Source organism: Beta vulgaris, chromosome 1, assembly GCF_026745355.1.
Source record: "Beta vulgaris subsp. vulgaris cultivar EL10 chromosome 1, EL10.2, whole genome shotgun sequence".
NCBI classification, from domain to species: Eukaryota; Viridiplantae; Streptophyta; class Magnoliopsida; order Caryophyllales; family Amaranthaceae; genus Beta; species Beta vulgaris.
Genome location: NC_079202.1, coordinates 55966816 through 55983929, shown reverse-complemented (window position 1 = coordinate 55983929; position 17114 = coordinate 55966816). Strand labels below are relative to the sequence as shown.

General features: G+C 35.5%; 2 protein-coding genes across 3 annotated transcripts; both read left to right on the top strand.

Moving 5' to 3' along the window:
• Positions 1-1647: 1647 nt before the first annotated feature.
• Positions 1648-7153, top strand: LOC104889781 (RINT1-like protein MAG2). 2 transcript variants are annotated; one of them, XM_010675097.4, is made up of 5 exons: positions 2424-2445; positions 2559-2645; positions 3550-3610; positions 4801-4904; positions 4997-7153. In XM_010675097.4, the coding sequence occupies exons 4-5, from the start codon at positions 4860-4862 to the stop codon at positions 6896-6898; spliced, it is 1947 nt and encodes a 648-aa protein (XP_010673399.1). In that variant the 5' UTR covers positions 2424-2445; positions 2559-2645; positions 3550-3610; positions 4801-4859; the 3' UTR covers positions 6899-7153. The 2 variants fall into 2 exon arrangements, with proteins under 2 accessions (XP_010673392.1, XP_010673399.1); XM_010675090.4 differs by lacking the exon at positions 3550-3610 and having other exon boundaries at positions 1648-2445.
• Positions 7154-8556: 1403 nt separating this feature from the next.
• On the top strand, positions 8557-10623 carry LOC104889797 (glycine-rich protein A3). The gene is made up of 3 exons (XM_010675110.4): positions 8557-8847; positions 9259-9567; positions 10134-10623. The coding sequence occupies exons 2-3, from the start codon at positions 9276-9278 to the stop codon at positions 10340-10342; spliced, it is 501 nt and encodes a 166-aa protein (XP_010673412.1). The 5' UTR covers positions 8557-8847; positions 9259-9275; the 3' UTR covers positions 10343-10623.
• Positions 10624-17114: the final 6491 nt, after the last annotated feature.

The window sequence follows — 17114 nt, the reverse complement described above, 5'->3', positions numbered from 1 at the left end:
AATAATATCAATAATAATAATAATAATTGTAATAATAATTATAATCAACTTTCTTATATTCATAATTTTAAGCAGAGAGTAACAATTTTACTTGATGTTGGTTGAATTTAAATTGTATGGGTCAAACCTTAATACACATGCTACAGAACTAAGCTAATGAAAATTTTTAATCAACTACACTAAATAGAAACTAAAAATGAAAAATTTGGAACATAATCAATTCAGGGAAAAAATAAAGTCAGTCAAATGAATTGTATTAAAGTGAATTATTTGGTCCGAACCAGATATGAACTAACGGACTAAATCAATACCTCTATTTATTTTCATATATCAATTGAACTTTTAACATTGAAATGAAATGTTCTAAAAAAGCTTGTAACACCATTACAATTAGCAACCAAAATTTGAATATATTTTTACCAAATTCTAACTTCAAAATACAAAAGAAAGTTTAATAGTCAAAATGTTGGTAGTGAATTTTTTATCAACTTCTAAAATTTTATGTTGGCGGTGAAAATCTAACATATAAATTAAATAAAATAAATTAATAAAACTTAGAATAATGGTTAATGGTTAACAGAAATACCGTACCGAAGAACATATTAACCGTCAACGGTTATGGTTATTGTTAACAAAAATGGCGAAACGAAAATGTGGTTTCAGCATGGTTAATCACCCATGAACTACCCTAGTTAAAAGTGATCAAATAATTAATAAAAAAATGCGGCTGGCGTGTTATTTACTTTTCGTTAACTTTGTTTCTCTCTACCTTCTCTCTAATCCTATGTGCATATCGTTCTTTGATACCGTCAGTGGGCGAGGAAGATACTTCGTTGTAGAGTTTTAGTCTCTGAATATAGACTTGGGAGATTCCTATATTGTAGGAGCATGCATTGACTAGAATACAATAATTGCATTGAATACAATAAAAGTTGTGTTTGGGATCATGTATTTAATTTCAAATGCTTGAATTCAATTCCAGAAATTGAAATCCTTACATTCAAATTCAATTACCATGTTTGGCAAACATAAGGAGTTCTTGTGGCAACATTTCAAATTTATCATGATATTTGGCAAGGATTGATTTCAACTATTTGAAATTATTTGACCGTTTACAGAATACAAACATACCTATAGTTTGATATAAAAACATAACCCATAATTATTTGGGAAAACTAAGATACTAAACCCTAACTTTTGAATGTCATGGAAAAAGTTATCAACAACAAAATAACAGTGCCAGAACATTTTAATTTCAACCTGAAAAAACTCTCTTTCTTCCTCAATGATATAGGAAGGAATTCTATGTTTGTAATAATTGGCGGGAAAGTTAGCTTGTCCAACTGATTTCAATTGTGTTAATAAGTGTTTGTTACAAGTTGTTACTGACATTCTTTAAATAGCTGTATTAACCCATTTCTTCGGATTATGAATGAAAATAAAAATACTTAAATCATCAATTCGCTCTCTCTATCTATCTCTCTATCCCAAAATAGTCAAACTCCATAGTTGAATGTTGAATGCTCGAGGTGTTCTTTCTATTCTTCACTGAATCACTTCCTGAATTCTACATCAGTAGTATCAGAGCTGATATCGCTCCTAAACTCAACCAATTTATCACTGCTTATTTTCAATCAATCAATATTTATGAATTGATATTCTAGCGCGTGGAAGAACTTTAACGGTTAGGGAAAGACTTTGAGGCTTTATACATTTCAAATTCCATGTTTAATGAGAAGATTTGTAATTCTATTTATTGGGCTTATATGAAAAAGGTTTGGATTTCAACCAAATCCAATTCCAAATTTTAACATTATCCAACCACAACAATCAACCCAATTCGAGGATTTGAAATGAAATTTCAATTCCAAAACTAAGTTATAAGTTTAAACACCAAACAACAAACGACATGAGAACGAGGGATAACTTAGATGGTTAAAGCTTCTCTCTCGAATCGTGAGATCAATTTTCATCCCCGCTTTATGCCTCATTCGCACAAATAAAAAAAAAACAAACAAACAACAAACAAATTGGGATTAAGAGTACAAATTAAATCCTCCACATGCCACAATCACAACGGTAAGAGCTCCTAAAATGAAATAGAAGAAAGAAAGAAAAAGTCTCAACCTTTTTAGTTTTTTCCGATGGAATTCTCGCCTGAGATTTTACCGTCGATCTCTTCTCTCTCTCCTTCTGCAATTTCCTTCCTCAACACTACATTCCACTCCAAACACGACCTTAACCTCTCCGAATCAACTCACCTAGTCACCGAGTTAGACACTCACTGCTCTGAGTTGACTCATCATCTTTCCAATCTCACTCGTCGAATCGACGCCATTCTTCTCTCTTACGCTTCTTCTTCTCATCGAATTACCGACGCTTTTCAACATATTCATCGTCAACTTCAAGATCTCAAATCCAACTCTACTTTTGCTTCCAATTCAGGTTTTTTCCTCTTTTTCGCGCCTTTTTGAATCAATTATTTAACCTAATTTGCACTCAAATTGAAATCAGAACTTCAATTTTGATGAATTGCGTTGATTTTTTTTTTTTTGCAGATGGAAAAATGGAGGAAATGGCGGCGGATGAACTTCCAGCTCTCGCTAAAGAAGTTGCGAGAGTAGAGATGGTGCGCAATTACGCTGGTTAGTTGATATCATTCTGTAATTTTTTTTGTTTTAGAAAAAAATATGCAATTCGTATATATTTGTTTTCTATACAAGTTCTTGACGTGCATGTGAAGTTAGATTATGAATTTAGGGTTGGTGTGATTATGAGATATTGAACTTTAATCTAATCATGGAACAATACTTTGTTTTGAGTGATAATTTGACTAGGCATTTGAATTTTGAGTTGAATGCTCATGAAGAAAAGACGTGACTTTTCGTTGTGGATTGTTCTTGTTGAGTTATATGAGAATTAATATTATGTTTGAGAATTAGGGGTGACATGGGATGACGATTTCCTGTTAATGGTGATAATTGATGAGGTTGTGTCTTAGCCTTGGATATTCGAAGCTTCATTGGGAGCATATATGTTTTAGGAAAAAATATTTTATCTGTGAAATAAAGTAGGTTATGTTACCTTGTACTAGTGATTATTGATAAATATCGTTAGGAGAAAGATCAAGTAGGAGAATCTTCCTTTGGGTTGATTAATGCTATTGACAATGTGCCCCAAACAGAGTATTGAAGAGGCCATGACGCAATATATATTTTGTATCCTCATCCTTAAAGAGTGGGTCTCTAATTGTTTTTTGCTACTCGACTACTCATATTACTAGCCCAAGGAAGTGAGGATCAACTTTAGTGCAAATATCAATCCTGTTCTCTTTTGGCAACCTCTTTTACATGGTAGTGTTGTAGGTTCGGGGTCCGAATGGCCCAAATAAGTTGAATTTTCTGGAAGAAAGAAGTCTGAGCTCATAATGTAGTATTCAAGAAAGCATTTTATGGTTTCCTTCTACTGGGGAGCAGGATCCTACCATGTTATTTTCATACATAAAATTTAGAGTGCAATCTACAAGTTAAGCATTACCTTTGTTGGCAGGTGCTGCTTCAATGCATCAGTGATCAGACTCCTAGAGAAACTATGCTGTGACCTCATACTTGTAAGGACTTTTACGTATATTGACTGTCAGCCTCATTGGGTTTAGTCCTGGTAATAAAAAGAGAAGCTATTTAAATCAGTGTATATATATGAGCATTCTTGACTCTGTATGTTTAAATGGTCTTATGTTTCTCACTGGTATTACACTCTATTACTATGTTTCTCACTGGTATTACACTCTATTACTATGGTCGGGGCCGTGGGGGTGGTCACGGGTATGTGTGCTTTTAGTTGAGTTTATCATGGACCTCGTGTAACCTAAGATGTCACTGGCTATTGTTGGCTTGCAGTAGTCACTATAAACTTTTCTGGGACTTTCCATCAAGTTTAGGTGGTCTCTCAATTGTGTCATGGATCTTATGGCCGTTCATATGAGATCTTGGGAAGCTATCACTACGGCTTAATCTTTTGCACTGTTGTTTATATTGTATTGTTTTTTTTTTAAAATATTGGGATATGTGCAAAACCTTACAAAATTTCCAAATTATGGCTCGGGAAGATCTATTTGTCTATTAAGCCCACTCCCTACTAGAAGGTAAAAGAAAGGGAGGGACGTTGAGACCTTAAACAAATTAGTAAATGTTGGTGATGTTTTCTCCTATCAAAATCCAAGTCAAGATCAAAATGGGTAGCTCCTTTAGTTAACACCTCCATATTGTTGGAGTCAATTACTGAAACAGTTCGACTTTTTATATTAGTGAATAGTGATGGATTTGCTTCCCTTGTCTCCTCTTGTGATTTGATGATGGTCATATGTTGTGATTTGATGATGGTCATATGTTGTGACTTGTGAGGAAGCTACTAGAATTGATAGCATATCAATATATCATAGCGGTAAAAAGTATTGTATCTTCATGCAAGAAATGGAGATTGACATTTTCAGTTTTATCTATGTCATTGTCATATTTTTGGCTAATTTTTTTTCGTGAAGGGTTATAAGCATGATGTGACAACTGTAGCTCTCCTCTTCTTTTCACATAAAATTATCAGATAAACAGCAGTAGGATTGCTGTACTGGCTTTGCGGGTATAGTAGTCTTGACATATTTTGTAATGCTGACAAATTGATTGTCCTGCATGTTTGTTTTAATGTGTGAGTTTGGATTTCTTCCGACTGTGGAAGCTGTTGTAGAGTTATTTTCTTTTTCCCAGCTATAACTCTGGCATATGGATTTGTTTGCTTTGATTTCAGAGACAGCATTGAAGCTTGATAGCTTGGTTGGTGACATTGAAGATGCAGTCACTTCTGTGATGAACCGAAATCTGAAGAAACACTCTGCTAGACAGTATTCAGAGGTAATTTCTGCAAACTATCTTCAGCTTAATGGTTCATGTTCGGAATCATGCTTTAAGGGATGATTGTCTTACTTAATTGCATCTTTTTGCAGGAAATACACGTCAATGCTATTAATTCACTTCAATTGGTAGAGGATGTTTTAGCTTCAGTGACGAGGGGACACCCTCGGTGGGTTCGACTTTTATCCGCTGCTGATCACAGAGTTGATCGAGCTTTAGCTATTTTGAGACCCCAGGCCATTGCTGATCACCGTACCCTGCTTGTTTCACTTGGATGGCCACCATCTCTTTCCACATTAAGTTCTTCAAATATCGATGGAAGGAGAATTTCCGAAGTGCCAAATCCTCTCTCAGAAATGAATGGAGAGCTTAAGCACAAGTATTGCGAAAGTTTTCTTGCCTTGTGCCGTTTACAAGAATTGCAACGACGAAGGAAGTCACGGCAGCTTGAGGGGTATAACCATGGTACATCTCTGTACCAGCCTCTCTGGGGTATTGAAGAACTTATGAACCCTCTCTCTCTTGCATCTCTGCATCACTTCCAGAAGTGGGTAGATAAGCCCGAATTTATTTTTGCTCTTGTGTACAAGAATATAAGGGACTATATTGATTCAGTTGATGAGCTGTTGCAACCCCTGGTGGATGAAGCAATGTTGACAGGATATAGTTGTAGAGAGGAATGGATTTCAGCTATGGTCACCTCCTTGTCAACTTACTTGGCAAAGGAGATATTCCCAGCATATGTCTCTCGATTGGATGAGGAGACCACACTGGAGGCTAGGCTGCAAGCTAGAACGTCATGGCTTCATCTGGTTGATTTGATGATAGCATTTGATAAAAAAATTCAAGCTTTGGCTGCCCACTCTGGAATCTTACTTTCCATTGAGGAGTATAGCCTCTTGCAGAGGATTTCTTCTCTTTCTGTCTTCTGTGATCGGCCAGACTGGCTTGATTTATGGGCACAAATAGAACTTGACAGTGTACTAGAGAGATTGAAGCCCGAGATGGAGGATGAGAGAAACTGGACGACCAAAATTTCAGGAGCAGCTCCATTTTCTGGGTCTGAAGATTATAAATCTCCCGTGGTTTCATCCATACTTCTTAAGAACGTGTCATCAGTCATTGATCGCTGTAGATCTCTACCTACCGTGTTTCTGAGATCTCAATTTGTCAGATTAGTGGGTGCACCAATTATTCAGACCTTCCTGAATTGCTTGCTTACTAAATGTCAAGAAGCAGAGGGGCTCACAGCTTTGGCAGATGATGATGCTGTGGCCAAAGTTATGACTTCAGTTAATTCTGCTCAGCATATTAAGTCAATCTTAATAGAATGGTGTGATGATATCATCTTTGTTGAAATGGGACTTGAAGATGACAGTGAATTAGAGAAGCCCTTCAATGAGAGAAGTTTTACAGAGGGGGATGGAAACGGGGTTTTGGATGAGGAAATCACAAAACTGGAGGAGTTTAGAAAGGAGTGGGTCGATAAGATGACAAACGTTGTCTTAAGAGGATTTGATGCTCAAGTTCGAGATTACATAAAAAACAGAAAGCAATGGCAAGAGAAGATTGAAGAAGGTTGGACAGTAACAAAGGCTTTTGTGGTGGCTCTAGATTTTTTGCAGGGGAAGACGTCTAGCCTAGAAGAAGGTCTAAATGGCATGGACTTTACTGCAGTATGGAGAAGTTTAGCTAATGGAATAGACCGTTTGATATTCAACAGCATTCTTATGAGTAACGTGAAGTTCCATAGTGGTGGTGTTGAGAGATTCGTAGGTGATATGGATGTTTTATACGGTGTTTTTAGGAGTTGGTGTATGAGACCGGAAGGATTCTTTCCCCGTGTGAGCAACGGCCTGAAGTTGCTAAAAATGGCAGAAAAACACCTTCAAGAGATTTTTATTCAAGGAGAGGTGTGGATGAAACAAAATGGGATTAGGCATTTGAGCTTAGCCGAGGCTGAAAAGATAGCGCGGTGTAGAGTTTTCTCCTAATAGATTTAGGGCACCCAGGCTCTGAGGTCATACTTTTACCACCCTCTCTCCTTTAAAGATAGTGATTAGATATGTGATACTACTGTGCTAACCCATTACGAAGAATTTTCTGAACTAACCCATTATTTTAATTTACGAGCTGCAATAATGATGTTTTTATTTACTCAGATGTAAGGATCTTATGTGAAAATTGTAACATGTTTTCTTCTGTACAAATTTTGACATTGAATCGTGTTGTCGAGCATTTCCTTTGAACTCTTTGCACTTAGCTTGGTATTCTGTCAATAATCTTCTTCTGTTGGATTGTGAACATGGTCTTGTGTTTTTGCAAATACGCTCAACAGCTGAAGGAGTTGGTTTTCAAGGAAAGAGTAGTGAATTGAACTTGAAGTTGACGCTTATAATCATGGAATTAAAACTCTCCCTTCCCGTTACAGAACAACCATTATGTAACGGATTTTGGATTTGCCATTCTGCGAAATTCCATTACGAAACACCATAATAAAATTCACATACTTCTCACCGCATTATTTGTTCCGTAACACGAACTCGCCGTGTTAGAACGTTTTTATCCATTCTTTTTAAATATTGGCCAAAATATTTTGCAATTTAATTATATAGCTAATGAAACATGATATTATGATAGATTTGATTATATTATGTTGTAATAATGCTTCATAAATTAAAACAAAGCAAATAAGGTTATAACATAATAATATGAATTTCTTAAAAAAAATTCACGCTGCGTTGGCCGCGAAACGTTCTATTTCCCTGTTACAAGCGGGTCCCACGACAACGTAACCGTTCTTGCGAATGTGACCGCGACCACGTTTTTTGTTCCATGCTTATAATAGTAAATTTCGTCAGATCCTCTTTCTTAAGAGATGTGAGTATGTGACTATGTGAGACAGTGAGAGTGTTACAATGCTCATGTGGTAGAGTTGATGCTTCGTTGATGTAACAGTTAAAAACCAACTCTTCTGTTTACTTCCTTTCCTCTATTTCATATCTTAAGAGATGTTTCGTGTTCGTTATTTTCATGCACGTATCTTGGAGAATAAGAGAACCCCAAAACAGTATAATGTACATGCCCTCCTATTTTCTAATGTTCTCATTCATTCTCAACCGTTGATTTAGGAAATAAAAACAAATTCGTTACGCATTTTGGATTACTAAGCATAAGATAACTCTTTCTTTTTTGAAGGAAAGAATAACATAACTTTATTAATCAACAGAAAAAGAAGAAGATTCGCAGAAGAATCAACCAAGTTGAACTACTAAAAAATGCACATCCTGAAGATGACAATATGAACATGAGAAGCCAAATGAGTTGAGTCCAAACTCCAAAGATGTTGAACCCCATGTATGTTGTGCACATGTGAGTTGTCTCACATTGGAGAAAAAGAGAGAAAGTACCACAATATAAGCTAGAGGAGCTACTCCTATTATTGCCAATTAATTGGTTTTAGTATAGAACCTCCTTTCGGCTTGTATGTGGACCGAACTCTTCTCCTCCATACTGGGTTGCCCAAAGATGGGCGAAAGATCCTTAACAATTACGTCTCTTTCTATACGCATTAACTTTTTTAATCAACAGAAAAAGAAGAAGAATCAACCAAGTTGAACTACTAAAAATGCACATACTGAAGATGACCATATGAACATGAGAAGCCAAATGAGTTAAAGAGTCCAAAGATGGGCAAAAGATCCTTAACAATTACGTCTCTTCTTTTAATGGGGGGCTGATTTCGTGATGTAAAGTTTGAATAACGCGTCCAAACAACGCCTAATATAATCTATACAGCTATTACTTGCCTTTTATAGACGATCAAATTTTGTTCCCTCGTTTTTCTATGCGCATCACAACCATTTATAAAAAAATTCTCCAATAAATTAATCTTCACAACAGCAAAAGCAAGAAGCAGATTAAACCCAAGGAAGAACTTTTGGTATTGTCTTTTCATTGATTATTTTGTTTTATGTACACCTTTATCTTATAAAAAATTGCTTAAAGGCTGATTAATGATATCTCAGAATCATATTATGATACTATAAACAGTCTGATTGTAAGATACTTTCATATATATGATAATATTTAACACCTCATGATCATGAATATGCTTATTTGTATTATTTGAGGATGATTAATGATAGCTTATAAATGTATTATTATAATTCTATAAACAAAATCATCATAAAATTATGAGATATCATTATTTATTTATTATAAGGTCTGGTGTAATGGACAACTAATTGTTTAGGTCGTGTTGTTAATGCATATAAAAGTGCACTTTGTCTTACAAACATATGATACTAATTTCTCTAGATGATAGATTAATCCAACTTGATTGTTGTTGCAGTAATTTCAGCTGCAAGAATGGACGACAAGGACAAGAATGATACAACGGACAAAGGTCTATTTACAGGTCTCATGGGATATGCTGCAGGACATCATGGTCATGGATATGGTGCATACCCGCCTCATGGTGGATACCCGCCTCATCCACCACCATACCCGCCTCATGGTGGATACCCGCCCCAGCAATATCCACCGCAATACGCGTCTCCTGGTGGATATCCGCCTTCCGGCTATCCGCCACCTGGGGGATATCCTCCTTCGGCGTACCCTTCCCATGGAGGGTACCCTCACCCTTCTTCTCATCATTCAGGTATATCCTTATTCTAGCTTGTAATTAAGAGGGCGTTTGGTATGATTAATAGAAACGGAATAGAATAGAAAGGATTTGGGTTAGGAGGGAAAATGAAAATAATAATTGTTACCTTTAATAGTTGTTTGGTATCCTAGTGGAATGGAAACAATTGAGAGGTTTATGATTGAGGAAGGACACGTGATTTGTTTCTACTAGTTTGACAAGGGTAATGGGGGTAATTGTGAATCCCTCCAGAAAAGGTATTTGTTACCTAACATAAATACCAAACAATTAGAAATGAAAACGCTTATTTGAATCCGTTTCCTATATCAAATTTTTCTATACCAAACACCATCTAAATAGCGTATTTTAAGCATTTTCTTTTTGGTGTTCAAAGAGCTATAAGGATTAGTGATGAGAATCGATTTCAGGATCTTATGGAATCGGGAGGGAAGCTTTAACTTACTGACCTATCCCTCACTCTCGTTTTAAGCATGGTTTTTTTTTTCTTTTGACGAGTAGTTAGGAACTTATCTACTGAAATTAGCAACATATGTACTCCTAACAAAGCTTGTATTTAAAAGGGTACAGACCAAATATGGGACTCTTAGCTGGAGGTGCTGCGGCTGCGGCAGCTCTATATGGAGCGCACCATCATATGCACGGACACCATCATATGCACGGACATGGCATGTATGGATACGGTCATCATGGGAAGTTTAAGCATGGGAAGTTCAAGCATGGGAAACATCATGGCTTATTTGGTCGATCCAAGTTCAAGAGATGGAAGTGAATTAAACTTCACTTCTTGCTATCAATATCATCGTCAAACTCTTTTATTGCAGATGCATATATATATATATACATATATATATATCACACATTCACACTCATGCATTAAAGTATTACCTATTATCTATAACAATCTAAGACCCTTTTATGTAGCAAGTTTTTGAGTGTTATTTATTGAGTTAGTGTCGGTTATATTGTAGGATTCAATGAAGAATGTAACATTTATCTAAGTTTTAGCGAGCTTAATCACTTTTTATATATATAGAGAATTCCGCCACTTAATATATAGAGAATTCCGCCGTTGTTTGGTTGATCAAAAGTTAGAATTTCTTAAGAAGAAATTTTCCCCATATATAAGCATCTTTAAAAAGTAGCTAGCAAATGTTCTTTGGTTGGACATGAAAAGTTAATTTCCATGCAAACTTCTACTTATCTGAGGAGATTTGGGTAAACAACTAGAATTTGAGCTTTTTGAGAAGTGTGACTTCCCATGACTTTGTCAACTAAATAATACTCCCTCCGTCCCATAATATAGTGCTTGTTTCTTTTTTCACGGTCTCCAAAACGTAACTTTGACTTTTAATATCTTCAATTCCTTATTAATAAAAAATATAAAAAGTTGATATTATGAAACTACACATTGAGACGAATCTACAAGATCCTACATGAATATTTTTTTTATATATACAAATGAGAATATTCGGTCAAAGATTTTAAAGTTTGACCACCAAAAATGAAATAGGCACTATATTATGGGACGGAGGGAGTACCAGTATCTTCCACTTCCTAGGATATTTGTTGAAACTCATTGAAAGTCCACTTGTGAGTGTCCCACATTGGAGAAAGAGTAGAGAATAAACCACTTTATAAGATGAGGGACAAAATAGGGACAAAATATTTAAATATCAAGAAGCTAGGAGAAATAATATAGTCGGTAGCCGGAATCTTGACTTTGTCTGGAATCTAATTCTAATTTTTTTTTGGAAGGGGATAGAAAAGTTGTCATTGATAAAATTTGCAACAATAAATTGTTAAGTATAATATAATCTAAAACATAAATGTGAAATTCTCCATCCAATTCATTAGTACAAATTAAATTTAATAAAAAATTGCTAGTATAAATGCTTCGATGTTGCTCCATTGATAAGCAATATTCCACCCGTAATTAAAATTTGATGACTCAAAATATGTTAAACCTAATGTTATAGTTGATGTTATTATATTCAATCAATAAAATTAATTTCCCACTTCAATCCGATTACCGTATCATAGTGTAAAGAAAATCCCACATCATTACCCGATTACCGTATCCATGATATGCCACTTGATTCCAAAACATCCATTTTCTTCCTAAAATCTCATTACTATCCACCACTTGAGAAGGTGGTATTGGGTGGTAATGAAAATTTATATAGGAAAATCCATACTTTGTGATGAAATTTCATTACCATGGTCATTGGCATGAGAGATTCTTTACATATTTACACTAAATTACATTACCATTACCACCATTTATGACTATTAACCAAACGGGACATCAAGGTAATTAGGTAATGATGGATAAAACCATCATATGATGGAGAAACTCTTCACTTAAAGAGGGGAAAGTTATTTTAAATAAACTAAAATATAATAGAACTTAGAATTAAATCAACAAAAGTAACAAAATATAGGGCTTTCCTTAGGTAATGAAACCCATAGAATCACTCACAAATTGACAAATGAAGGATACGGTTTGAGATAGAAGATGGTAGTAATGAGTAAAGACATGTTTTAAGTGTGTGATCGTGGAGATATTAGAACCCAACGTTAAGTAAGGTGCCACGAAGCAAATCAAAAATTCGTATACTACGGTGCTTTTTAGCAAAATATTCAAAATGAAAGGTGATTTTTCAAAAAATAAAGTTGCATTTGAAAGGTATAATTTGTCAAAAAAACAACGATCCTTTTAAAGAATAAAATGTATAAACTTAACTAATACTTTGAAGAGAATTGCAATCTCAGACATACAACAGAATTATATCATACACTCATGAGTATAATGTGCATTATGCTCTTGATAACATAGATGATTTCATCTTTCAAGTAAAATGATATGAAACCTAGAGCACATAATATATAATAGTTCATTCATAAAATAATATAGCATACAGTATGATAAAAGAACATGTAAATATAACAAAAATAATTTTTTATCAGGATAGTATTTCATATTATGTTCTTGGGGGTATGGTCTAATATCAATTGTCAAACTACATAAAATGCTAATGTAAAAAAAAATACTACATGCAGCTAATTGTAATATTAAATTAATGCAAAATAAACCTATATTTCTATCTTAAATTGAATACAAATTGTAATCTCAGATTGGATGCAACTACCCGGAATAGTGTTTGGAGTTTGGACCAGAAACTAGTTAATGTTGATGGAGGGTTTGTTATCCTTTGTGACCAATGAGAGAACCGGATATCCACTCCAAGGCACGGAAACTACGCTTTCCTATTAGTTTAATTTCGCCCCTCTAGGATCACCGGGTTAACACGAAATAACTAATGAGATACAATGAGAGAAACAATCCACTTAGATGATCTTCTAAGTGAATCAACAAGAACTTGTGTTTTGTGTTTGTGAAGAACACTCAAGAGAAGATTGCAAGGTTTCTCTTAAGCAAAGCAAGAAGTGTTTGAGAGTATAGAAAATCTGATTTTTCTTCTAACCTCTCACTCATAGGAATCCCAAGGTTTATATAGGAAAAATAAACCTTTCATTGACTAGGGAGGTTAATCACATAACCCCCATCTTAATCACATTGACTAGAGAGGTTAATCACATAACCCCCACTTAATCACTCATCAAAGGTCTTTAATCTACTGATTAAAGGACCTTAAAAGTCATTAAAATGATCAACAAAGCATCACAACGGATATAAAACCGTCGAGGCAATTTTCGCATTCCAAGGCAGAAGACGTCGCGACTCGCGAAGAAGCTCGCGAGTCGCGAGGCGCTGGTCGCGACCCGCGACGCCTGTCGCGACTCGCGACGGGCCACTGGTCGCGACTCGCGACGGTTGTCGCGACTCGCGGCCAGTCTTCTGTCTCCCTTGGTTTATCAATGCGTTTTGCCACTTGATGCACTCTAGCCTTTGCATACTAGACCTCCTCCTCTTCTAGTACATACCCTTATGAGTTTCAAACCCATTACCCTATAAATGTTCCAACAATCCTCCTCCCATTTATAGGGTAATGTTGAAAAGTTTTTCAACTTGCTATAAATCGCAAACACACATGTTCATGCATCATGGAAATATCTAACGATTGAATTTCCATTTAGTAAAAGTAATCTTTACAATAATTTAGATCATAATGATAGACAAAGCTTTGAATCATATAACCATTACAAATTATTGAAGTTACTAATACACACAAACATAAACTAGGTTCTTAAAACCTCCGACACCTATGAAGCCTTGGTGTCCATATCCATTCATAAGCATTCCAAGTCAAGCCTAAGACTTGATGAAGCGGCCAAACTTCTAGCTTACATAGGTAAATCTTTCCGGACATGCTCCTACAATTGAGCACCTTATCAAAGATTTATTAAGAATAAAATTCAACCTCTTTATCATTGTAGCAACAAGCACTAACCTCGGGATGTATTAAACAAGTGCTCCCAACCTCTTAGAGAAGTACTATCCTCCTTGAATTTGAGATCTAACGTTGTATTAGACATCAAATAGAGTTTTCCTTCACCATAGGTTGATCAATAGGCTTAAGACCCATCCCTTTGTTCATTTTGTTCACTAGTTCCCTTGACAACGGTTTTGTAAACGTATCCGCCAAGTTCAAACTAGACCGAACAAAATTAATAGTTATACAACTATTCCTTATCATTTCCCGCACATAGCTATGTCTAACTCCAATGTGCCTTGACTTGCCATTGTAGACTTCACTATATGCTTTAGCTATGGTTGATGCACTATCACAATGGATAGCAAGAGGTGACATTGGTTTCACCCATAAGTCCACCTCACTCAACACATTCCTTAGCCATTCCGCTTCTTGGCAACAAGAAGCCAAAGCAATGAATTCCGATGCCATAGTGGAATCCGTTATACATGTTTGCTTCTTGGAAGCCCATGAAATGGCACCTCCTCCAAGAAGAAACACCCAACCACTAGTGGATGAATAATCTTCCTTATTCGAAATCCAACTAGCATCCGAGTAACCTTCTAAGATAGAAGGTTCTCTATTTGTATGTTATGACATAATCCAAGGTCTTATTCAAGTACCTTAACACTCTTCTCAATGCTTGCCAATGCAACATACTAGGATTACTAGTATACCTACTGAGCTTGCCAATAGCAAAGGCTATATCGGCCGAGTGCTAGTCATAGCATACATCAAGCTTCCAATTAAGCTTGCATACTCCAATTGTGAAATTGGAGTACCACTACTCGGAACCAAGTGAATACTAGGATCCATAGGAGTAGCAAAATGAGTCGAATTTGACTCATTATACCTCTTGACCACTTTCTCAATATAATGAGATTGTGATAAAGAAAACGACCCTTTCCCTCTTATTATTCTAATACCTAGAATAACATCCGCTTCACCCAAATCTTTCATGGAGAAGCTAGAGGAAAGGAAGACTTTGGTCTTTTCCACTTGTTCCAAATCAGTCCCAAAAATAAGCATATCATCAACATATAAGCAAATTATAACTCCTTTACCGTTATTATCAAATTTGCTATATACACACTTATCGGACTGATTTATTTTGAACCCACTAGACAACACAACTTCATCAAATTTTTGATGCCATTGCTTAGGTGCTTGTTTAAGACCATACAAAGATCTAACTAATTTGCAAACTTTAGTTTCTTGACCTTTAACCACAAACCCTTCAGGTTGATTCATGTACACTTCCTCCTCCAATTCACCATTAAGAAAAGCAGTTTTTACATCCATTTGGTGAATTACTAGACCATGAATCGCAGCTAATGCTATCAATAGTCTAATAGTAGCTATTCTAGCTACTGGAGCATAAGTATCAAAGTAATCGATACCATATCTTTGCCTAAAACCTTGGACCACTAACCGGGCCTTATGTTTTAGTATGGTTCCATCGATTTTCTTTTTCCTTACAAAAATCCATTTACAACCTAGGGGTTTGCAACCGGGAGGTAAATTAGCTAAAATCCAAGTGTGATTACCCATTATAGAATCCATTTCATCATTCACTGCCTCTTTCCAGAAAGCAGAATCATGAGACTTCATAGCCTCATCAAAGGACCTAGGATCCTCCTCCATATTGTAACAATATGAAATTTGAGTCGAAATTGACTCCCTTGACCCTTCAACTAAATATAGTTGAAAATCCGGTCCAAAAGATTTCTCTTTTCTAATTCGTTTACTTTTCCTAATTTCCGGTGTTGTAGTATCATGATCATTTGAAATGTCATCTACAACATTGGAACTAGTACTAGGTATCATGTCCTTTGGTCTTGGAATCGATGAGAATCTAGTCTCATCAAATATTGCATCCCTTGACTCTATCACGGAGTGAATAGAGACAAAGTCATTGGGCTCAATGACATAAAACCTATAGGCTTTGCTATGTACCGCATAGCCTATAAAAATGCAATCAATTCCTTTTTCACCTAAAGTTTTCCTTTTAGGTTCCGTCAATTTGACAATTGCCCTACAACCCCATACCTTAAGGTAATTGAGATTAGGCTTTTTATTACACCAAAGTTCATAAGGGGTAGTCTTATTCCTTTTATTAGGAACTCGATTTAAATGTAACATGCAGTTAAAATTGCATCACCCCAAAAACCGTCATTAAGACCCGAATTAGAAAGCATGGTATTAACCATTTCTTTTAGGACCCTATTTTTCCTTTCCGCTATACCATTACTTTGAGGTGAGTATGGGGCGGTTGTTTCATGAATTACACCAATGGAACTAAAATAACTTGGATTATAATATTCACCACCCCTATCCGTTCGAAGTCTTTTAATCTTTTGATTAAGTTGGAGTTCCACTTCGATTTTAAAGGTCTTAAACTTTTCTAGTGCTTCATCTTTAGTAAATAATAAATATATGTAACAAAACCTTGAAAAATCATCAATAAAAGTTACAATATTTTTTTTATTTCCTAAAGAAGGTGAACTATGAAAGTCACACAAGTCACTATGCACCAATTCAAGCAATACCGTTTGTCTAGTCACACTAGGATAAGGATTTTTTGTAATTTTATTTAGCACGCAAGTGTGACACTTCTCTAACTTTAAATCGAAAGGAGGTATAACCCCATTTTAGACATGTCATATAATCTACGATAATTCACATGACATAAACGATTGTGCCATAGAGAAGAAACATCAAGCATGTAAATAGAACTAGTACCAATTTTATTATCAATACTAAATTTAAACATTCCATTACAAAAGAAACCTTGTCCAACAAAAATACCACCCTTGGAAAGTACAAATTTATCCGACTCAAAAACAACTTTAAAACCATACTTATTCAAGAGACCTCCTGACACAAGATTCTTCCTAACTTCCGGTACATACACAAATCCCGGAGAGTTAAAGTCTTTCCCGAGGTTAACAACAATTCTACTTGGCCTATGCCTCTAGCCTTTACCGTAGAATCATTCCCCATATACAAGATTGGACCATCATCCAAATCTTTCAAAGACTTGAAGAAATCCTTGTTATTGCACACATGTCTAGAGGCTCCCGAATCTATCCACCAAGAATCATCAAC